Below are 25624 nucleotides of genomic sequence, written 5' to 3' on the forward strand. Positions count from 1 at the left end.
CACTCTCTGCGTTATAACACTGTCCGAATCTTTGCTTCAAGGACACTGGACAGTGGTTTCAGCAACTAACTCCTTAACACTGCTGTAGACTTTCTCTTTTACACTATTGGCTACAGTTTTCTGCTCATATCATTTTTCATTCTCTCCTTTTGTTTTTCTTATAATAATCACTGGAGTCAATGGAGTTTTGTTGTCTTTTGTATATGTTCTTAGCTACACTTCACAAAATTTCTCTTTAGGGATGTCCTCAAAGAGAAAAAATTAAGTAAGATTAAAGTTGGTCAGTATTTTATATATATATATATATATATATATATATATATATATATATATATATATATATATATATATATATATATATTCTAAAACTGCACAAAAAATTAGGCTTAGCATATTGTCATTACTATGCTGCGAAGGGAGTCTCAAGAGAAGCCAGGTTATCCCGGTAAATGTTGATATGAAAAATCTGGTATATTTAGCAATATTGCGGGTGAATTATGTATATGATGCATATTAGGATGTTATGATGAACTATATGAGATGGCGAACGGGAACATGGTTTGTGTAACATTAGCAACACACTATTAGCTGTTTGATTATGTAGTCAAGCCAAAGGCTAATCTTATCAATTACCGTTATGTGTCAAACATTGTACAAAACGCATCAACATTCTGATATCGACTTGTAGGCGAGCCTGTATAATTCACTCTTCCTTCTCTTCTTCTGAATCAGTTTCTGGTTCAAACATATACGGCTGAATTAAACCAATATTTCCACTTGCTAGCGTTTACTACAGTAAAGTTGACTGAATGGATCAGGTATTCTGAGCTGGTGTGATTGAATTTTGGTGATCAAAGATGAGTTTTAAGGGATAAAATTATTGATGACGGGGACTTAAAAAAATTAAATAAAATTATATTTAGCTAATAAGAAAATTACGATTATTTGTTGACATTTGATATAATTTTCATGACAATTAAACATATTTCTTAAGAACAATACTTTTGGGGTACAAAAATAGTGACAATCTAATGATAACAATGAGAATTACAAAAAAACTCAAAAGAAAACGTTCCAGAAGCCATGAGATTGGGGTATAAAAAATATTTCTTATTTATTTAGATTTTGGGGTGAAATATGAACATGTTTTAATGAAATTTACCCTTATGATCTAACGGATTCCCAACTGGTGGTGAGTGATGCAAAAAAATGTATCAAATAAAATGTAATTTTGATAGTTTCGAGCCAATCATTTACTACAAAGGTCTAGGTCGCTTGTTAGGTTAGTAGCATTGTATTATTTGCATTTAGTACTGTTTTTAGGACACACAATCCTTCTTGTGTGTTCTTTTAAGAACTGTTCACTGGAAAGTTCTTTGGGGGACCAAAAAGACAAGGTTCTTCTAATCTAATGCATCCCTGAAAAAAAAAAAAAAACTTTTGCAACTTTTCTTTTTCTTTTAAGATTTCACAACAGACTAGTCTTCTGACCCACCATTTGAGCATTACTAGTCTATGGTCTGTCCTCATTCAGACAGCTGGCCAAATGTGTGTGTTTGTGTGACTGGATGTGTGTTCGCCAACTTTTCAGTCAGCTGTTTAAACTTTGGTGGAGACCTTCAATGATCTGGACTGTCCTGCTGTCCTTTATTTCTCTCCCTCGCTCGCTGTCTTTCTCTGTCCCTCTCACTGACAATAGCAAAAGTAAGAGTTCTCTTTCGCATTTATCACGCACTTCTTTGTTTTCTTATTATCCTGTCGCCTCCGCGTCAGTTTCTGCGTTTACAGCCGCACACATTCTTTTCTCCTCCTTCCGGAGCACTTACGCCAATTTCTGGCTTGACATAATCTGAAATGGTGCTTAAGTGAATTTATGTTGTGCTCAGTGCATTAACTTCTGCCGTTTTTGCCTTTATGTTACGGAGAGCTTTTGTGCGAGCGCACGGAGGAAAGCGAGAGAGAATGAGAATTTGAAACCCAGACCACGGACTAGACAGCCTATCAGTATTCAGCAGAGAAAGTGAGTGATGGAGAGAGAGAAACGGAGGAAAGAAAGGAGGAGGGGGTGATGTATCAATATTCTGAGTGGTGTTTGAGGGCAAGAAGAACGAACCGGGAAGGGGTGGGAGAGGGGCGCGGGTGCGCGAAACAGTCCGAGCAGGTTTATCCGCTCAGTGTTTGTTAGTGCGAGAGCCCGTTGGGGCGAGATGATATCGGTAGAGCAGTTACCTTGAGGACGGAAACTCAAGTGTGTGTTTGTCTGAGAGAAGTGGTGTTCAAGTCGAATGTGACGGAATCTTAGCCGAACGCTAGCCATAACTCCACTCTCCCTCTCTCTTTTTTTACTCTGTGTGCTAATCAGCATTTGAAAGGCAGCTTTGACAGTGAGAAAGAAAAGTGAGGGCAGCGGGGAGGAGGGAGTGTAAACGAGAAAGAAACGAGAGAGAGAGAGAGTGTGTGAAAGAGAGAGAGAGAGAGGTAGGGGCCGTACAAGCATTTCTTTTATATTTACCAGCGATTGAGGAGAGAGAGAGAGAGAGAGAGAGAGGGGGAGCGAGTGAAGAGACGACCGGTGCGTGCAGCTTTCCCAAGAGGAAATGAAAAGAAAAGAAGCTCAACGAGGAAAGAGAGAGAGCCAAAGCGGGGAGCACGCCAGAGAAGGAAACAGACTCGCATCCTCTAACTCCAGTCATATCTGAGACGATCCCGGTCGAAAAGTGAGGGAGGAGAGAGAGCGAGAGCACGGTCGCTGCCGCCGTGCTCCCACAAACACACACACACACACACACACAAACACGCTCTTGCGGCAGCAGACCGCTGTGTGTTCGCCTACTCTTTTGTGCCAGCAGCTGGGATTGTTCTTGGCCCCGTCTGACCCCCTTGTCACCCCCCCGTGTGAGTGTTTGTATGTGTGTGTGGGAGTGCGAGGGGTCCTGGAACGTGGACTGAGCGGAGGGGAGGGTCACGGTTCGGACGGGTCCGAGACAACTGAAGAAGAAGAAGAAGAAGAAGAGGAGGGATACATCTGCCCTCGAAACAGCTGCTCAGAGGTGGACATGCACATCAGGTGAGTCACGCAACTGCTCTTGACACACACATGTCAGACTGTCACATGTCTGACAGTTTTAAGATCCGAGCGGAGGGTTTCCCCTTTCTCCTCAAACTTGTTGATGGCTTCATGCCGGAAGGCTTGGCTTCCTGGGAAACTTTTTGGGAAAGACACTTTGCTCACAAGTACACTCGTTCTCTCCCCCTTAATGACGGAGGTACCGGGAGCGGAGGGAGGGAACGCTGGGGTTAATTGTGCGGACCACCTTGGCTCCTTCTCAAACATCATCTCTCACTTAATTAGTGGATTTTACAAGATTAGTGCGCTTTGCATTGACGCCGTGTTCTGTGGAAGGTAGTGAATGGTAGCGGCGAGGCGCTTGTCTTCTGTTATCTGATGTCTTTGGATTTAACAGCTTCTTCTAAATGACTGGATTTGTATTAGAAATGAAAGGGGTGGGTAAATATTAACCTTTTCCTTCATCAGTCAGTTTGGGCTTAGCATGGGGATTATTAAAGAAACGAAATTGCTATTGTAATGCGTTTTAATTCAGTTCTGCTAGTTTTTTTAATTAAATGTTTGCGGAGAAAAAAAATGATTTTTAAAAAGTGTATAATTAATATTGTAACGACAAATGTTATTATATAATGATCATTTTAATAACGATTTGTCACAAAATGATTCCTAATTTGTCGCGCATCCTAGAAAATGTAGTTGGATTCTGTTGATATTGGCAACATTACATTAATGTTACACATATTGCATGTGCTACAAAGTGTGTTTTCTAGTAACGCCACAAAATAATTTCACTTTAAATATGTTTATTTTTTTATTTTTGTGTTATTCAGCTAGATTCCTTCATGAATGGAAAGTTCATACTGTTAGTTTGAATTATGGCGCTGCTGGACAATCGGAATTATAGGACAGGAATATTTTGACACTTTCACACTTACTATGGCAGCCATTACCAGGAAGAAAAACAAAAAGTGAGTGAAAAACTTTCCTGGCACTTTAGTTTTAAGAGGTGGTGGAAGTTTGTTTGACATTTTCTTCTCATCGTTTTGCTTTGGTTGAGTGTTTTCGAATCGATAGCTTCATATTAGTCTGGAAATCTACCTGTTGCTCATTAAATATATTTGTTTGAACACGAGTGAAAATGAGCAGTTGTTGAAGCTTTAAGCAGCTTTAGGTCTACCTGACCTGCCTGTTTAAAAATACTTTCATTGGTGCAATGTAATAGTCAGAGTGATTCAGCCATATTATATTTTTCACGTAAATAAAAGTAGTTTAATTAGATGTTACTACAATTTGGTAACCTGAGACATTTTTATTTTTCATTATTGCTTATCCTGACGATGATAAATTTGTTGTTGTTTAGTGTTTTCTGAAGAACACGTTACGTTACAGTTTTAGTATAATTTAACAGTCCGTGTTATAGTATTAATCAAAGACACAAAAATGGCAATTTTATTGAAAGCGAGCCGCCCTGTTAGTAAAGCATGCACATCCAAAGGCTATATCCGCATATGCGAAAGACATCAGGGGCATCTTGGAAATGAGCGTGAATTGAGAATTGATAGAAGTTATGCAGGTATGTACAAGAGAGCAATAGGACCATAAAAGCCGTCACACACAAACACACACACACACACACTCTCAGAGCGGGACAGACAGGCCTGGTGACAGACAGTGTCAGGAAGGTGTCAGTGAGAAGCTGTTGGTGTCACACTTGGTTGACCTGATCTGTGGTCAGGCTGTCCACTGCAGCCCGTTGTGACTCCTTACATAACCACTTCCTGCCACTCACACCCAGCTCTGCAGGGACGCGCTCGGATATTTATATACTCAACATACAGACACACACACATCAATATGCCCTTATAAACACACACACACACAAACAAACAAACAAGAGCCCCAGTCGATATACAGACCCCTCCTGCAGTCAGAGAGATATGAACTTATTCACTGATTTTGACCTTCTGCATCCTTAAAATTTTCTCTTATCATCCATGATCTACACATAAGCATCACTCAAGTGTCAGAGATTGTCTTACGACAGTGAAGTATTTTCGATATATATTTGAAACTAGATGGGCGAATCTCATGAAAACACTTTTAGGCCATTTTTCACCTCAAAATAAATAGGAATAAAATAAGAATAATTAATATTAAACTTCTACAATAGATTTGGGGAAATGTGATTAAGATTATTTTCCCCACACATTTAAAATGGTGTAAAAAAGTGTTTTTTACAGTAATTAAAGCACAACAAATCATGTATACACAATTATATATATTTATTTTATATTTGCATTACAGTAACCTTGGGGAAATATGATTTAATTGCAGTTAAAATATTACATCAATTCAATAATTGTATCTTATAATAAAGAGAATATAATTTCCTTTTAATTTTAGGATGAAATATGACCCAGACATGTTTATGAAAGGTTTTATGCGATTCGCACTCATATCCTGTAGTTGTCCGTGAGCAAGAAACATGCATAGACTATATACATTTTATATATACATATCATTATATATATCTTTCATAGTGCAAAATCCTCTAATTCTTACTAGTGCGCAAATGGTGTTGCACTTTGCCAATGAAATGGGACGTTTAAATGCTCTGATGTGGCTGCATGTCTGCATGTAGACTCTAGACTTCTCTCTGACAATCTCTCTTTTGCTATTTGACCCTGTGTGTTTTCAGGACCTGTTCCTGCCTGAGAGCCGAATACTGTGCGTTTCAGATAAACATTGTGTATTTTATTTATTTTATGTTTTTGCAGTATTCAGTTGTACAAGTGTTTAATATTCTGAAATGCATTTTTTTCCCATGCATTTGAAAAGTTATAGAACTGTGCACATCCATCCCGAGTCAACCAAATCTAGATTATTTAGTCAGGTTCTTATTGAAATCTCTCGACAAATGCTGGCATATCTGAATTTGAGACACAGTTATTGTGTAGAAACTCTGGAAGAGACACGTGATGATTACTGGAGTCTTTTGTCACTGTTGAATGATTGCTTAGTTGGTCATTGAGAAAAGCAAAACCATTTTTGATGTTTTGCTCTCAATCTTTTAATCCCTTATAGTCACTATTTGTCCATTTTAAAATGGCATTTAAAAACAAAACGCAACATTTCTCTTCATGCGAGATGCAAGATCTCAGGGGCCAGTCCAGCATCCTTTACGCTTTCCGTTTTACCGTTGCAGGTCAGGGGCGGGTAGGGTCAGTTTGATCTAATCAAATGGAGTATTGATTCCATTTGATAATTAATGGGCTGGGTGAAGATGAAGATGCAGCCTCCAGCTCTGAGGATTTGAGAAGAACCTTGGACTGGGAGTGATGGGAAGCCACCAAGGTCAGCGGCAAACCGCTAGAGTGCAGAGCAAGAGAGGTCCAGTTAAATGAGATATGGAGAGAGAAATGCTGTTGACCAGAGCTGATTTATCAGCGTTCAAAGAAAACGAGACAACATCTGACTTCCTAATGCTGGACTTCAAATGCAGAGAGATGTGAAGAGAAATTAGTATTCTGCTGAAACAGCTCTATATATTGATGGAAAACTACATGCAGTATAGATGTTGCGGTATAGACAGCACTTCAAAGATGTTGGATTAATAATTCTGAAAGCAAATATAATTGCATGTTACATGCTACAACATCATTTCTGCAGTTATCCCTATTAAACGGTAATTTGAAATGCTCTTTATATGTGCATCAAAGACAGGGAGGAGGTAAATTATGGACATTTTCTTTTATGCTTGACTCCAGGTTGATCTTTTAAAGTCGACTTTTGTTCTCAGATGTATTTTAGTGACCCATGGCTGACGCTGTCTTTGCAACTTTTGCAACCCTTCCAGAACTAAAGTGTTCTGGCAAATGTCTGGTGAAGATTGCTGCAAATTTGCCACTAATTAAGCCCAAGTTCACCGGAAAATAAACAGTTTTTACTAGAGAACAAACTGGACCTTTAGAATCGCACTGAAAACCAACACATTGAACTATTTAAAGAAGTGAAATTGGATGTTTGGGTCACGGGTATCAATTCTCTTTCCATATAACTTTTGTAGAATAAAATGCATCCTAGATGCACTCAAAGGACAGGAAGATGGCATATGAGCAAAAACAATATTAGAAAACAATTGAAAATGAATATTCTAAGTTTAAAAACAACACTAAAAAATGGTTACTTTAGTCTCTGGATGAAACTGCTATGCTAACTGAACTGCTATGCTATGAAACGGCTGTTCACCAGCTACTGCGTTTATCAGACTTTTTTGACCAGGAATGGTAAGTAAAGCTATTGGTGCACAAAATGGACATGAACATATTGTTAAAGTAATATCAAATCAATAATTGCAACTTTAAACGACTACATAGCTAAAGTAAAAATTACTGAAATGTACTTTAAATAATTAACATTTTCTCATCACCTTCAGATCATTACAAGCCGTATCACTTTCTTTCTACTGAGAAACATAAAAGCAGAAATTTTGAAGATTTTGTGAATAGTTTTCCATGCATTTACAATAAAATGAGATGTTTGAAATGGATGAAAGTTTTCCAACTTTGAATAAAGACGCAAGTCTTCTGAAGCCATTCGACAAATGATTCTCACATAAAAGCTGTCATATGGCTTGAGACTTTTTTGACTTAAGGCACAAGTTGTCTGGATTATTATTATTTATTTTGATCAATTTATTGTGCTTTTTTGAAGCATGAAAGCTTCAGTCACCGTTCATCGTAATTGCATGGAAAAGAACGACCAGTCCATTATTCATAATTTCTCCTTTTGTGTTCTGCGGTAGAAATTAATTAATTTACTCGTGAGGGTAAGTAATGACCGAACTGTCAGTTTTAGGTAGTGCTAGTACTTTGAAATTTTAACATCAATTGTCAATCCCTTAGTGTCCGATTAAAGTCTGGAAATCTGTGTGACGTGACCGGCCCACCACAGCTGTTTGCTGTTTAGATTTATTAAGAGAAAAAGAGGGGAAGGAAACGGGTGCCAGGAAAGTGAGAGAGAAAGTGCCCGATGGCCACATACAGGAATTGTTTTCTTCTTCTGTCAAAGGCATTCAAAGGTCAGTCACCAGAGTCACCCTGCATTACAAAAAATGAATAATCCAGAATGTTCCAGAGGTCCTTCAAGCATCCTCATACCACTGCATGTGACATTTAAAACGGAATGGCAGCGTTATATCTGGCCTGGAAATGTGGGACCAATAAATGTTGTGCGAGAGAAAAGAGAGGGAGTTTGTGTGTGCATGAAAGAGAGTTGGTAATAGACGTGGTGTATTGTCTCCGTGCAGATTGGCTTAAATGTGCTCATTTTCCTCATTTGGCAGCTCCATAGGGAGGGGCGGAGTGCACTAACGAACCTCTGACAGCTGGAGGCCCTAATTAACGATCCCATCTGAAAACAAACAGCCACAGGCTCCGCCAAACACACACCCAGGCTTGGTTTGCTCCCACACCCCGGCCTGAGCCAAATCCCACCGCATACATGCAGTTAGGATCCACGTCATTGTTGCTATTGGAACAACATTAGTATTCAAAAATGAAAATTTTGTCATTTTACTCATCCTCATGTCATTCCAAAACATCGTTATCATTCATTAAAAACTATTTACTTAACAAATCGGTAATTGATATAAAGTTTAAATAAAATAAAAATGTTCTATTCACAATAAAGAATTTCTTAAACTTAGTATTAAAATTACTAAAACTGAAACAAAAATAAATTAAAGCTAAATAGAAATTTTCAGAAATTTCAAACAAAGTTAAATCAATCCAAAATCACAATCGCAATCCAATTTTATTTTGTAAGTCATACAGGTTTGTATGGAAGCTTGTTTCCGCCATGGAATAAAACAATTAAAACTTAATTGCGACTTTTTACCTCGCAATACTGACTTTTTTTCCTCGCAATTGTGATTTTATGTATGTAAGTTATAAAGTCAGAATTTCGAGATATAAACACAATTGCGAGTTATAAAGTTAGAATTGTGAGATATAAAGTCACAATTTTGAGAAAAAAAGTCAGAATTGCGAAATCAAATATTGCAATTAGCTTTTTTATTTTTTATTCTGTCGTGGAAGCTCCCATAGGTTTGTAACATCATACATTGCATTCTTCGTATACGCATATATACTATACAGTTCATGCATTCCCAAAGAAGCAAAGCGATGACTTTGGTGTTGCTAGCATTGTTAAAACTGCTGTACTGTTTGAGCAATAGGAAACTGTTTTAGACCAGCTTTCAAGGCACTCGTTCTCAGTCTAGTAGATGTGATGCTCTTTACTTTATAGTTGACTTTCAGAGCAGAACGTGACCTTCTCTGATGCCATAGTACGTTTGTGAAGGGCATGAATGCCAGCACACCTCACATCAAGGTTACGGAGTTAATTGAACAATTACGGTGGACAGGACCTCCATTATGTGTGTGGAGATAGTGAGGATGCTGAGCGAGATCCCGCACGCGATTAGATGAAGCATGATAGGCTAAAGACCAGCAATCACTATGTGTGTGGTACAGTTGCTAATGCTAATTGCATTCTTTCACTTGTAAACGTGTTTTGTTTGTCCACTTCTGATCTCTTATATGTGGCAAATTTTGAGCAAATGATGCATCACATACAATTTATCAACCATTTTGAGTTCACATGCTTCATTTAGGCATCAACTTTGTCTCAAAAATGTTTCTTAAGAACTATAAATAAATGTGGAACATGCTCGGGTCAGATTGGTGAGAAATGCTTGAGTTTGAGTTTGGTATCTTGCAAATCTGAACACATTTTCAGACCTTGTGATCTTATCTAAAACACTACACTGTAATAAAAAAAAAATTTCAAGGTGGTGAATAAAACATTGTTGGAAAATGTTTTACAAGGAAATACTATTTTAGTCTTTTTACTTAAACATTTCACGTTTAATTTGATGCTACTTTCCCTTTCTTTGTAAATGTTTATTACATTTGCTAGTAATTTTTGAGTGATAATTGTTTCTACACCAATTGTTTTTCACTGTAGGATTTATTCTGAAACATTTTTCTCTAGTAAATGTGATTTCTATTTCCTACGGGCAACAGACCATGGTCAAAGTGATGTATGATGGCCATTAGCACATTATAGCACATCTCATACAGTCTCGCCAGCTCATGACTAAGCTTTTGTGAGCCATGATGATGTTGCTAGTGCCTGTCATGGGATCACCTGAAATTAACGAGGCTTTATACAAGTTCGTGTCATGTCAGAGGTGGCATCGACCCATATGATGAATCCGCTGATGTTGTGCTAGTTGTGTGAGTGTGTGTACCGTGCCAGGTCAGGTCAGAGGGGAAGTGTAGGGCTGTGGCATGTAGCCAGTATGAGTGTGTTGTGATTTACTCAGAGCGGGCCAGCAGGCACATCTCACGCCTGTGGGTATGGCATCACGCTGCTGGAGGGCAAGCTGGCCCTTTAAATGTCATAGAGATTGGGCCAGGACGAGCACTGCGGCCAAACAGCCCTGGAAACTCATGGAATTGTGTGTGTGTGTGTGTTTGGGTTTTGCTGTATGGCCACAAGCCCTGTTGGATTTAAAGAGAGAAAGTTGTTGTTGCTCTGCTCTTTGGAACATTAATAACATTGTATGTCCAACCTTACCCAAATATATACAGTACAGGTCATTGACGTTAAGCGGTATGTACTATATAGCATATCTCAACTACCTGATTGCTTGTATTGTTGTAAAATGTAAATTATATAATATCCCAGCTCGAATCTGCTAAAATGCAACTATATAAAAAGCATATATATAAAAGAAATGGCTCTCTTGAGACTGTACTCAAGAGTGTTATTATATTTGGGGTTATTTTATAAACCATCGCAAATACACAAATCTCAGTGGCTGTTTGAAAACACTTCCTTTATTCTCCATGACAAGTTGGGGGTTAGAAACGGAAATGTCCGCAGAGCTTTGTTCACTGAAGAACCAGGGAATACCGATTAAGCACCACCTACTCTCAGAGAGTGAATTTGCATTTTGAATCGGCACGTGTTCACATTTTTTTTATGCATCATTGGTATGAACAGACAAATCACATGCAAAAATCAGACCAAATTTTCATTAAGAACACATGCTTGTGTGAAGAGGCCTTCAGTCTTGAGTAACTGACAATATTGTGTTTAAAATGTAAGTTATTATAATATTAAAATCGTCTGAAGCTTATTCGAAATGACACTCTTGCATGAGATATTGCGTAATTATGTAATGTACTAAATGTCAATGCAGTATAGGCCTATACTCTAATGTATAAACAGTGTTTTTACAAAACTCAGAAGTAATTTATAATATTTATGGAAATAAAATTACTGATTTATTAGTGGTTTTAAGTGTTTTGTTTTTGTTTTTTTTTATCCAGTCGGTAACCACTTATCAACCACCCAGATTACTATGCTAAAAAACACTCAGAACACATTAGTATTATCATATCTTCACACTGAAACAAATCATGTCATCATCATTATAGTTTATTTCAATACTTATTTGACTGTTCTTTTGTCTTTCAGCTCTTCTGTTGGGGGTCTCGGACTGACATAGCCTCGGCCAATCACAGCCTGAGTTAGAGGTGGCGGCCCATAGGGGGCGTGATGGCGGCCATGCCGTTCGTCAGCGAGGGGAAGTGTGTGAGTGTGGAGTGGGATTTCTTACAGGGACTACTCGCCAAACCACCCACCTTACCCTGGTGAGGATAAACAAACACACACTCACACACATCTAACAATTCAATTTCTCTTTCAAGCTTTTGCTTTTGCCACGGCTCAATGTAAGCCCTTGGTTTGGATCCATTAGCATGAGATTAACTAAATTTTAGTAGAATTATTAATGTCCGCTCAGCTGTGGGGGATATAAAACTAAACAGAATCAATGGCTCCGTATTGATTGAACCCTCCAGGGTCGTCTTACTACAACGATGAGATGTTCTAGCTTGGAGAATTTCTACTTGGAACAATACTGTTTATACACCGAGAAATCTCACAGGGCCAAAACACTGATCGACTGACTTAACATGACATACATTATAGTGATATTCTGTAGACTGGGAGTTCAAACTCAAGCTTTAAACTTTTCCAATCCTTGAGCTTTTATTTTCGACAGAAAACTGCTGAATAGCTGTAAACTTCTGCCCACAAATATGTTGGGAATTATGCAAATATGTAAATAAAGTGAACCTAGAGCAGGTTTGCTTTCCTAAATGCACATGCAGAGATGGACTTCGCTGCATTTACTGCGCCGGGAAGCTCTCAGACGATGAATAAACCAGATCACGTTTATTTGCATGCCGCCCTTCGCTTTGAAACACGCAGCGCATCAGACTATACAGTTATTTAATTAAATCGCAGCCTTTGATTTGATAATCACACTAAGTTCTATCGAGATTATCGTGCAGCCCCATTATTTTAATGTTACATTGAATATAATTTTTATTAGTTTTGATCAACTCTCAAACCCTCTGCCGTTTCCTCGCACACACATATAGGTCATAAACTATTGTTAAAAAGCTGAATCAAATAAGTAATAATTTGCTGATTTACACACTCCTTCCCTTAAAACACAACTCAGTCCCGTCTAAACAAATAAATTAGTGCCTTTTAAATTTGAGGAACTGACTCTTTTATGTGTGCTTTTTGGCAGTTCCCTTTTATTCTGTGGATCCCCCTCTTCACACACACACACATTTTTCCACGCCATCCCTCACTCCCGTGCTGATGCTGCCCTGCATCTGCAGGATGAATGAGAATCAATGTCACAGACACAGAAAGAGAGCGAGCGAGGCGCGTTCGGCTCAGTCTTTCAGTGCAGTCACAAATTGTAGAGTCGCCGTGACAACATAATTCCTCCACTCAGGCCCCATTGAGAGCGAGTCGATATCCAATCAGAGCGACAGCTACCTGGGCCTGCCTCCGCGACAGCCCCTCCCTCCATTGATCCCTCAATCAAGACTGGGGCTCACCACCCAGGAGGGAGCCTGGGAAAGAGACGCAGCGATTGGATTTGGGCTGGACGCTGGTGCATGACTTCTGATGTAAGATCAGGCCTCCTACCGGCCGCAGTGAACCTGATCATAGGTCAGTCATCACACTCTGAGGCGCCTGGAAAAAGTGTGGAGTGCGGCTGATGGAAAGATCCAGAGTGACACCTTGTCGCTTACTGTCGATCTTCAGCCTTCATAAAGTTGGCATGAAATGAAAACTCACCCTATCTATTTTCTAAATGAATGTTAGTAATGTTAGTCAAAAAGATGTGACATCAGATAAAGACATCTTTATGGTGACATATGCTGGACTTCTCCAATCATTGGGATAGAGTTTAAACTCCACCCCTTTCTTACACTCGAACGCAAGCTCGCATTCAGATCTGCCTTCATCAATCAACCGACGTCTTTTGGAGAGGATTGTAGATACTAAATCTTTTTTGAAATTATATATTACATTCATATGTATTATTGTTATTATAATATGGGAATATTTTCTTCTTTCTTAGGCTCCACTTTTGACTATTCTTGTGTAAGACTGCCCTTGTGTACCTTCTTTCCATTATGTTATGTGCACACCATGGACGCATCTAGACAAAACAAGGACTAGGCCTTGGACACACTTATACACTCACACAAACATTTGAATATCAAAACTCTCTTACTTATTATTATATTTGGACTGGACCTCGTGGATGATTTTGCTTTATCTTGTCTAAAAATATGACCCTCTCTTCCTTAATGAACTTGAAAATGTTATGGTATTACACTTGCTCTGTGTCTACTTGATAATTCTCCTCTTGCTCTGCTGCCACACATCACAGGGGTTGAGGCGCCTTCAGCTGATGACTGATAGCTTTTGAGGCTTTAGATAGTCTACCTAAAAACTAATCTAACATTGTAATAAATATTTATCACTATATATTGCATTTATAAAATCTGAGTTTCTTATTTCTGGTTAATGCCTGCAACCATATCGCACCCTTGATGTTATGCGCAATAAAACATTAATGAATACTGTAGTTGAACAACACTAACTCGCCTTCACCACCCTGTACATTATCTTTGTGTATTCACTGTCTTCTTTCTTCTTCTCTTCCTCTCTGTCCTGTCTTATTTTTCACCAGCTTGCAAAATTTGAGGAAGGAGAAGTCTCGCAATGCAGCTCGTTCTCGGCGGGGTAAGGAGAACTTTGAGTTCTTCGAGCTGGCGAAGATGCTTCCCCTCCCCGGGGCGATTACCAGCCAGCTGGACAAGGCCTCCATCATCCGCCTCACCATCAGTTACCTGCACATGAGACACTTTGCCAGCCAGGGAGACCCACCCTGGAGCCCTCTAATGGAGGGAGAGAACAACTGCAACAAGGGTAAGTGTGATCATTACACCTAGAGAATGTGAATGTGAATGTGAATATACTTGATATGCCAAAGAAATTAGTATGGACGAACAGGTTCGGGTTTTTCAATCCTGTTACCAAAATTTGGGACTTATATAGGTTGAAATATATTTAATAACTTGTGTGTGTATGTGTGTTTTTTTTTATAGGTATAAACATTAAATAGACAGGATGTTTTTAATTATTAGTAATTATTTTTTAAATGTAATATTGATTTTAAAATTAATATAATAATATAAAAAAACAGTAACAATGTTATACTTTTTGTAGTTGTTAAACTTGTATGATAAAAAGTATAAAGTTAACTTTTATTTCACATAAATTATCAACATTTTCAATATTGTTTCATAAACGGGTGTTATTTTAAACATGTATTATTAAAACACTCGTTTATTAAGCGATATTGAAAATGTATGTGAAATAAAAGTTAACTTTATACTTTTTATCATACATATATTGTTCTTTAATTTGTTAAACAATATATATGTGTGTGTGTGTGTGTGTGTGTGTGTGTATGTGTGCATGTATATATGTATATGTATGTGTATATACAGTGTGTGTATATATATATATATATATATATATATATATATATATATATATATATATGTATATGTGTATGAAATGGCAACTAGTTTGGGACCAGTTGTTGGTTTGTATTTGTTAAACTCGTATGACAATAATTTTTTTTAAATTGGGCTTACATTTCTCATAAATTTAAGGAAAATACTTTTTAATTTTTTCATTTCAAAAAGTCATTTTTTTCAGTATTGCTTCGTAAACGGGTTTTTTCCTTGAAACATTTGTTCCATTTGAAACAGCAGGCTCTGATTGTCTCAAGATACCCCAGGTACACAAAAAAGATGCGCGGTGAGAAATTGTGAGATCCTCACTGCATCTCACATATTTTGAGGCAGATTTATATGAGGCTTTCATCGACAGCATCAGCACTGACGGCGATTTGTGTTTGAGGTGCCATTAACAGAGGAGATGACTTCGAGTGAACCACAACAAAACTCAATTCGAACATGACAGTGGCGGCCTGTCGATGAATACAAATGCGTTATTAATTTAAATTATGAATTTAAATGGAATAGGCTATTATTGTCTTATAGGTCGCCTGTGTACGTCACTTGGGACACTCTCACGTCGAAAATTGCCGGAGAAGCAGAGAGAGCGCTTACACATGCACACACAGAACGACACACACACAGACACACACAGAAAAGTAATTGAGATTGCGCCACAAGAGTAATCACTCGCAGTCATGCGGAGTTAAACACGCCTCATCTGAAATAATGCGTTTGCTAGTTCACTGCCAACTTATTGCAGCATACAGACTGTACACGGATTGTAGGAGCAAAATCCACTGTCATCGGGATACATACTGTCTCTTTTTTGAGGGAGGCTCGCTCTGTCATTTGAGTTTTATTTGAGAGCAGGGTCATTTGGCTTCTCAAATACGCTCAGTCATTCATTACATCCTCTGATAGGTTCATCTCAATTGTGAAGTGAACAATAGATCTAACAGCCAATTAGCCGCTGCCTGTGTGGAAGCCGGCGGGGATGAACAAAAGAGCCAGAGCCAGAGCTGAAGCTTGTTAACAAGTGGCCAGACCAAGGAAGTCTGTTTCTGAGAGATGGTCCTTTTGTAGCCCGCCTGCGAGCCTCATTATACCTGCCGCATCAAAGCGATTCGGTCCTGTTAAAATACCTGGGCGAATGTCTCTCTTTCTGCTTGCTGTTTTTGTCTGTTTCAAAGCCTAGTGAGAAGCTTTGCTGTCTGCTGTCTACTGTGACTTACTAGCAGCGTTCAACAGTCAATCCTTTAGAAATGTAGTAAACTACCACCAAAATGTGGTTCATTACACTTTAAGGGAGAATTTTGAAATGTATATTACCAGTAACTGACATAAACTATAAAATCTGATTATATATTAATAGCAGGGTTATCTGATAACAGATGAATTTATAATTAAAATATCAAAACTAGCAAACGGACTAATTAATATTAATGAGTACACTGCTGTTCAAAGGTCAGTAAGATTTTATTTATTTATTTGGAAGAAATTAGCACTTTTATTCAGCAAGGACGTATTAAATAGATCAAAAGTGCCAGAAAAGACATCTGTAATGTTACATAATATGTATATTTCAAATAAATGCTGTTCTTTGAACTTTGTTCATCAAAGAATCTTGAAAAATAAGAAGCAGTAAAACTGTTTTCAACATTGGTGATGAACAGAAATGTTTCTTGAGCAGCAAATCAGCATATTTGAATGATTTCTGAAGGATCGTGTGACACTGAAGACTGGAGTAATGAAGCTGAAAATTCAGCCTTGATCACAGGAGTAAATTACACTTTTAAAGTGTATTTAAAAAATGCAGCTTTGCCATCACAGGATTAAATTACATTTTAAAATATATTTGAATAGAAAACAGTTATTTTAAATGGTAATAATATTTAACAATATTACCGTTTTTACAGAATTTTTTAGCAAATAAATGCAGAAGAGACTTCTTTCAAAAAATCTTACATACCCCAAATTTTTATAAATATAGGAGCATATTTTTGTAATACATATTTTGCTACACACTAGGGCTGTTGGAACGAATTCCGAAATTCGAATATAATTCGAATATTTAAAAAATCAATACTATTCGAATGCTGAAGTTCCTATTCGAATATTGCTTTATGTATATTTAAAAAAAAAAATGCAATCTTTCTCGCTTACACGCATGTGAAAATGAAATGCTTTTGTTTTGTCTGATGAACAATAACGTTTTTGAATCGTAACACAATTGTGCACGTTATCCACGCTGTATCATAACATTACAAAAATCGCGGAGAGCAATGTCTCCACGGAAACGGAGATCACCACTCCTGACAATTTGATTCCCAGTCCACACTACAACGTGAAAACGGAGTTTTCAAATGTATCCACTTTGGAGTGCGTTTACAAAAAAGCTTCGTTTTCATTAATAAAAACGCCGTCTCAGTGTGGACGGAAGGCCAAAACGGAGAGAAAAATATACATTTTCAAACGAAAACGTTTACCAGCTGTCCGCCAAAAGGCGATAACAGACAAACTGACACGGTTTATCTGTGAAGATATGAGACCGATCAACATCACGCATTTGCATTGGCGATCCATAAGACTGTGTAATGTCGTAAATATTAATAATAGGTTGAATTTGAGCATTTAATATTCGAATATTAATCGAATATTAAATAAAATAAGGAATGGAATTCGAATGGTATTATAGAGGAAGATTGACAGCCCTACTACACACACACACCAAAAAAAAAAAAAAAAAAGATGCTGAAGGAACTGAATTGTTTATTGTGTTCCAAACCAGCATCAATTCCATGTTGGTCCAGGCTGGTTTATACTGGTTAGAGCTGGTTTAGCTGGTGGAGCAGCTAAACTAGTCAGCTGGTCCACCAGCACTCCCACTTCCCATGCTGGTGACCAGCAAGACCAGCAACCAGCATCCTTTGCTGGTCCCAGCATGCAAAACATACCTTATGCTGGATTTTTCTAAAAATGTAGCATCATTTCACACCAGCACTGTGTTCAGTCTAGACGGCAACTCATGTGACACCCAAATAGAGCTCAATCCTCACGAGAAATGCACAGTGAGTTCACAAGAGGTTTGTGTGATGCCTTTAAAGTGCTGTCTAGATAGGCAGCTCAGTAGATTTTGGAACAGAGCTAATGTCCCTCACACACCCACTCAATCAAATGCATAGGATAACAGGATAGAAAGAAAAAACACACAAAGGGTAGACGAAATTATCTGTATGATTTGTAATTACAGAAATTAACTATATAACGAGGAGAGAGTAATTACAAGGGTTGTCTAATTGCTATTATTACTGAGGGGAAACATCTAGGCCACAATTAGGTGTGTGGATGTGTGTGTATTTGTGTTTGTGTAGTAGATAAACATACCTATGAGGAAGTGAACAGGGCCAGACTATGATATAGGTGTGTGTGGTAGTGTGTAGACTCAAATGCCACCTGAGAGTTGATGAATGTAGACAGCTATGAGAAACCAAAGGATAGGATACAGACGAGAGTCTCACATCATGATCGTCACACTTGAGAATATCTACTGCAACAGATTGCTGAAGTAAGGACAAAAGTAAAATACATTAACCCACAATCTGGAACTAAAGTTCTGTTTTAAAAGAAATAAATGTCTTTACAAACTACATGCCGTACATTCAGTTGTAGTGTAAAGGTTATTTGTGAATACCCACCACACATATATAGTATTAATAAAAAACTGTACAGGGTGATTTACTGTACAGGGCAGGGTTACTATAGTTAACTAAAACTATTAAAATTAATAAAAAAAAAAAAAAAAATAGAAATGTTACTTTGCAAACTAACTGAAATAAAATAAGTTAAAGTACTAAAATGACTAAAACTACTATAAAAATAAATTAAAGCTAAATAGAAATTAAAAAAACTAAATTAATAAAAATGACAGAAGCACATTACCTTAAACTAAAATAATTAAATAAATATCTTAATGTTAGTGAGAGGAAGAAAAACAAAAAGTTTTAGAAATCAATCTCCCTATACAAATGGACACGTTATGCTCATCTTTGCTCGCTTTTTAAAACGGCTCTATATTTAGCGAAGCACATACAAAAGACCTGAACCGTAAGCGATGCAACCCATTTTACAGAATTTGGAAGTTTGTTGCACATAACCCCCATTGATATGGCCAGACAAGCCAAAGAAGGCAGGCTTTACTGTTCACATAAACAGCGCAAATTCATGTGCAACGGTTTTAACGGTGAAATATGCGTTGAAGGATTATATTTTTGTTTCGGAGCATTTTATTTAGTAAACGAGGCACAGTGTAACGGAGGCTTCACAAAGAAATGTTTGTTGACAGATGAAGCAGTCAGCTCTGTTGGATCTTAGCATCAAAATCCATAGTAAATGATTTCATAATGCTTAATCTGTAAATGGTGGTTTTATATGGATAATGTTTTCAAAACACTTGCAATAGCGAGTGGGCTTTGATACTGTTTCCTATGCAGTGATGTTAGCCAATCATAACAGTGGCCTTTTACTGACAAGCCTTTAACTGATCATTTCAGACAAGAGGGTATCTGTTTTATTTTTAATTATTTTATTAGTATTATAAGTGAACCTCAAGGTACATATTCAAATAAAATAATAAATACATGTCATGACCTTTTTGAAAAATATATATTATTTGCCTATAGTTCAAATGAATTACTTTTCTTTTACTGTTCACTTTCTTTCTCTTTACTCCCTTAAATCACTTTAAATCCTTTAATCATTTAATTCCATGCTTACAGCTTAGAATTTTTTAAATAAGCCGCAATAATAATAAACTTAATTTACGTAGCCATTTGCACTAAAAAGAAAGACAATATCGTAAATTAAAAATAGCAAAATGCTATTTTAGCACATTCAGCTCCTGATTAAAATGAATTGCGAGTGATTAGAGGGTACGACGCAGATTTTCACACTGAAATAGCGGCAGCTGTTCAGTGAGTGTGTCCTGGTGACGCCGTTTGCTGGAATGAGCTGAGCCGGTACGGCCATGATGCATATCTCAAACTGCAGTGCAGGAATGTGAGTCCGGGTCGGGCTCCTCTCAGGGCGGACGCTGACGGCGGGTGCGAGTGGCGTGAAGCGGGGGAGGGGAGGCTGTGCGCGCTGGTGGGGGGGTGGTATGGCTTTTGTCTGCTTCCCACGTTTCAAAACCAGGACTGAAAAATGAATAGACAGAGGAAAATCAATTGCATGACCTTCACACAGGGCGAGAGTGAAAGAGGGAGGAAGAGAGAGCGAAAGAGACGGGGAGGGCGAGACGAGGAGTAATGGAGGGACGATGAGGGACAAGAGGGAAAGTAAAATGGCTGTGACACAAAAAAAGTGATATTTTATCTCTTTATGAGCTTGTGCGTATGCATTTTGTGTGTGTGTGTGTATGTGCGTGTGAGTGTGTAGTTGTACAGGCTCTGCAGGGGAATGACAGTCTTTATGGATAATGGGGTGATTAAACCTTTTATGTCTGACCGTCAGACCTATGGCCCTTAAAAGGATACATGCACATATATTATCCCGCAATGCATGCGGATCAGCAGATCAAGTACAAAACAAGCAGCTCCAGTTCCAAACTATTTTTGCACAGTTTGTTATTAGTTAGTGGCATTTGCTTAGTCAAGCATGATTATTACTGTTGCTCATATTTAGGGTCAACCTTAAGTATTAAACTCTGGTGCATAACTCATCCATAACCATTTGTTCTGTTCTGTCACCTGAGTGATATCTCGCATCATGCAGCTTCTTGAAGACAGACCATTTTGGTGCATCCCTAATGCCTGCTACAGACTGTGATTTCGGCAGTCCTATAAGACCATTACAAATAACACTGTTTGTCATGGATCTAATAAACTTGGCACCTATTGAATCATTAGTATAGAGGAATAAAACGTCATCAGCATGAGCTACTGTAGTGGTAAACAAATAGAGCAAGATGAATCGCACTGTGGCAGTCGTGTTTTTTTTTTAATGTGCGCTGAAAAATAGAGGAGGAAAACGAAAGAGGAGAATATGGATGCGGTCATGGCTAGGGGCTAGTCATCTTTGGGCCGTGACAACAGCCGTCTTTGAACCTCTCTCACTGTACGACGTAGGACCACTGTTTAGGAGCCACGACCACAGAAATCGCCACGATTGATCGTCTTTCGTCTGGGACAGCCCAAAATCTTACAATGTGTACCGGGCATAAGAGGGGGATAACATTGGAATAGGTGGAAGACTGATATACAATACCAAAGACAGGACACTACTGCCTGAAACACAGGAAGATATGGACCTTCTGCTGAGGAAAGTCAGAGATGGGACTAGAACTAAACATTAAGACCAAGATCATGCCAACTGATAACATTGATAAATTTGAGCTTGACGGAGAAGAAATCCAGATAGTTTTGACCAGAAATGCCACTCAAAGTACAAACGAAACTGTGTCTGTCGTACTTTGGTCAGTCACACATTTCAAAGGGAAAGATCACTGGAAAAGGATATCATGATTGGAAAGAGCGAGTGTTCAAGGTGCAGAGGAAAACTGCAAAAGACCCTGTTTACACCTGGTATTAAGATGCGTTTTGGTCGATTGGATCACAAGTGGACGAGGGAAACATTCTCGTTTACACCTGGTGTTTAAGTCTCTTTTGTCCACTTTCAGTCACTTCTGTCCTGATTTTTTTCAAGGGGAGGGTCTATGGGTGGGTAAATGTATGGACTTTTTCAGATCTTTCAATCTAATTGACGGAATAACCTTGACACGGCTAGAGATGACGGAAAACACATGCTTTGGCTTCTGCTCTGACAGACGCAAGACCAGCCGAACTCAGTGAGTGTGTGTTATAAATCAGGAATGGCGAGAGAACATTGTGCTTGATACATTTTTAGTCTTCAAACCAATCTTGGGTCTTCAGTTGACAGAGTTTAAATCTCGTCTGGCTACCGCGTGTCCCATAATGTCTAAGCAATAGGTCAGCAGGCAGAGAGTTGATGGTCTTTTGTGGCTGTTCGAACACATTCGACTACATGATCGTTTACACTACGAAAGCAATCCGGTCTAATGCGTTTTTGACTACCACTGGAAGTGGTCGAAAGTGGACAAGCTCAAAACGTTTTTAGACCCCATTTACACCTGTATTTAGCGTCTTCCACTTGTGATCCGATCGACCAAAATGCATCTTAATACAAGGTGGAACCCGAGTCAAAGAGGTGGATCGTTACGATTACAACAACTACAGGACGGACGCTGGAGGATTTCGTCAGACTAGTACAAAACCGAATCCTTTTTAATTATTTAGATTACTAAGTCACCAAGACTCGAATCCGAGCTGATGGGACATAACCACAATATTTTAAATACAATTTAATATTATTCTTTAAACAAGATCAGTAAAATAAACTTAATTCATATAGCATTATTATATTACACATATTTGTTTTTTAATTAAAATGATCATGTCAGTCACAGTTGCTTTCCAGTAAAAATGTCTAAACATCATTAAAACAAGATTCATTTACTTAAAATGTTCTTGTTTTAAATGAAAAAATAAAATAAATATAGTTTTAAATACATTTAGGGAGGTTTACTATTAAAAGAAGAAAGCATCTTTTGATATTTTATTTGTATGTTCTTTTGATATATTCTTTGTTGTATTATCTTACACAATTTTGCTTCTCGTGTACACGTATCATATTTTAAAGATGTTTGGATGTTTTTAATGTGAAACCAGACAAAAGAAAAAGCTTTTTTTATGATTCAATAATGTGGTGCTGAGTTTTGCATTGGCAAGCACCGATCACATTGTCTTCAGATACTGTAAAAATGCAGCTATTATTGTAACTGTGAAGATGAAATGTTATCAGCTTAGATCAGTGCTGCAATGTTCATGCAGTTTTGGAATTTTGATTAAGTTCTGACTCGCACACATTTCCTTTTGTCCAGGTTTCGCACTCTCTGTGACACAGTCTTGTTTTTGACTTTCACACTGTCTCTCTCTTTCTCCTTTTCACTTGTTTCTCTTACTCTCCCTCCTGCCAGCTCTCTATGTCTGTCTATCTCTCCTATTTTCAAGCATTTAAAGCACTGAGGGCTTTTAAGGGACGTTAATTGCACTCAAATTATGTTCGACCGTGCTAGGAGAGAGGTAACAGCTTAGAAAGAGAGGGAGGGATGGCAGAGTGAAAGGATAATTGCAGCGGAGAGGGACATTGCGACTGGAGACGCGTTCTCTGCCTCTTTTCGTCTGTCTGAGAGTCATTCCTCCTGTCTCATACGTGAGGTTAGAGGTGGGGGAGCACAGACCGCTTTACATCCACAGCCCTGTAAACAAGTTGCTAGGCGATCGGCCTACGATTCCCATCAGCCAACTGGACTGAGCAAGCGAACATGCAATGAAAGGCCAACCTTGCAGTTTCCATAGTAACCTTCGAACTTTGTTAAAAGGTTGTCAGCTTGAAGAAGGGGGAGAAGGAAGAGAGGAAAGAAATGAAAGAGTCAAAATGAGCTGAGTGTGGAGGAGAAGAAAGTCAAATGACTTTAGTTATTTCATTCATTATTGTGCTTCAACGTCCCAAAGACCCTCAAAGCTGACCCGCGAGTCAAGCTGGAATCAACATGAACCTGTTATTACGCAGAGGTTTCTCATTCTCAGTTAGGATTCATGTTTAAAACTTGCTCTAAAATGTTTCTCTAAAAATTCCATAAGGAAAATAAAAAATAAACCAAATGAGATGAAAGCTGACACAATAGAATAAATAGAAGAACAATTATTTGCCATGTTTTCTTACATGTTGAAATTGTTGTGTAAGATGATAAAACATTTGTTCAAATTAAATATTGAGAATCTTTAATATTTAATGTAACACAATTTTAAAATCAATAAATGCCTTGAAAACAAGTATTACCTAAAGATGTAAATTGTAATTGTTTATAATTGTAATATTTAAATACTGACATATATTAATTGCAAGATTTAATTTGTGTGTATGTATGTATGTATATATATATATATATATATATACACATACACACACACAAATTAAATCTTGCAATTAATATATGACAAGATTTAAATATTACAATATTAATATGACAAAATATTACAATATTACAAATGTTACATTTTATCTATATCTCTCTCTCTCTCTCTATATATATATATATATATATATTTATATACACATAAGTTAAATATATCATATTTTAAATAAATATAAATACATTTTTATATTAGTTAAAAGATGCATCCTAAGGATGCACTGGGATGCATCATCAGTGAAACTCTAAATGGCGCAGGCTACTTATTTGGTAGCGATCACATCATTATCTACATGGCACAGCTGATTGGCTGCTGTTGCATCAGCGGCAAATGAGCTGCGGCTCAACATTCAAATACTGGTAGTGCTGCTGTTAACAGTCTGCAGCGCGCTTTCAGAAACCCTCCACCTACCCCAGCTCCACCTGTATAGATCTGCTACGGGGGTTGATTCATGCATGTCACATGTGCAGTAGCAGCAGCATGTCCTACATGCTCACTGCAGTGTCCGTGAATGTATTGGCAGTAGCAAGTCTCTGTACTTGCTCTGCAGCAGCAGCAGCAGCAGCGTAACAGATCTATTCCGCCAAGACCAAATACATTCATCCATTACCATGCCAATCTCTATTACCATACCAATCTCTCAGAGAGTTGTCATGACATAATTGTAATCATTAAAGTATCCAACACTAACAGATTTGTTTTATCAAATAGATCTTTTGGACCCTCAGTCTGAGGAACATCACCATCATTCTCATCCTCTGCCCTATTGGGCCCGGTTCGACTTCGCATTAGCCTCTGCTGTTGCGACTGACTTTGGGAAATGAGGGCCGACTATTGTCCATCCATCAGGCAGTATGGCTCCTGTCAGCCCTGCCCTATAGCTCGACTGCATCACTCACAGCCCTGTGGGAAGACCCACAGTGTTTGGATGAGGGGAGTTGCATGACTATTCAATCGTCAACAAGCATGTGACCCCCAAAGACGAACAAGCAGTGCTCTGTGTACCCACAAGTACTGAGTGGTGATCCCGCTTTCTGCGCCAGACCCCCTTTTCAGGCCTCTGAATGGGATTGACTCATTGATATTCCTGTGAGGGGACCCCATTCTTAAAGTGCCACTGAGTTTTGGGGTGTGTAGTTTGGGTGCTGGGACTCATCTATGTGTGTTATTTTCAGTGTGTTCTAATGTTTAAATGTGATAATGTTTGTAAAAAATTGTTTTTTTTTATTTAATTTTTCTTCAGTGGAAGTCAAAAGGAGCTATTTTGTGAAATGTTCTGGCTGCTCCTTTCCACATGAAAATAAAAGGGGACAAGGGCTGTTCCAAAAATGTCAGAAAAGCACCATAATAAGTATCATAAAAGTGCTCCATACAACTATATTAAATTATATTAAATTGCGTTTTTTGCGTATTAAGGACTTACAAAAGAGAGGAAGATTATCAAATGAGTAATAATGACAGTCATACAGATTTGGATTCCCTTGTGAAAGAGAAGTGTGCTTAATTTTATTGAATGTGCACTT

At 38.1% G+C, this 25624-nt stretch overlaps 1 protein-coding gene across 1 annotated transcript in view; it reads left to right on the forward strand.

The window, feature by feature from the left end:
• Positions 1 to 11617: 11617 nt before the first annotated feature.
• npas1 (neuronal PAS domain protein 1) overlaps positions 11618 to 25624 on the forward strand; it is a 38715-nt gene continuing 24708 nt past the window's right edge. The window contains exons 1-2 of the mRNA XM_081369811.1: positions 11618 to 11793; positions 14211 to 14449. Coding sequence (XP_081225937.1) covers positions 11699 to 11793; positions 14211 to 14449 — 334 coding nt within the window. The 5' untranslated portion in view covers positions 11618 to 11698. The remainder of the gene's footprint in view (positions 11794 to 14210; positions 14450 to 25624) is intronic.

Source organism: Scardinius erythrophthalmus (genome assembly GCF_964197995.2).
Source record: "Scardinius erythrophthalmus genome assembly, chromosome: 7".
NCBI classification, from domain to species: Eukaryota; Metazoa; Chordata; class Actinopteri; order Cypriniformes; family Leuciscidae; genus Scardinius; species Scardinius erythrophthalmus.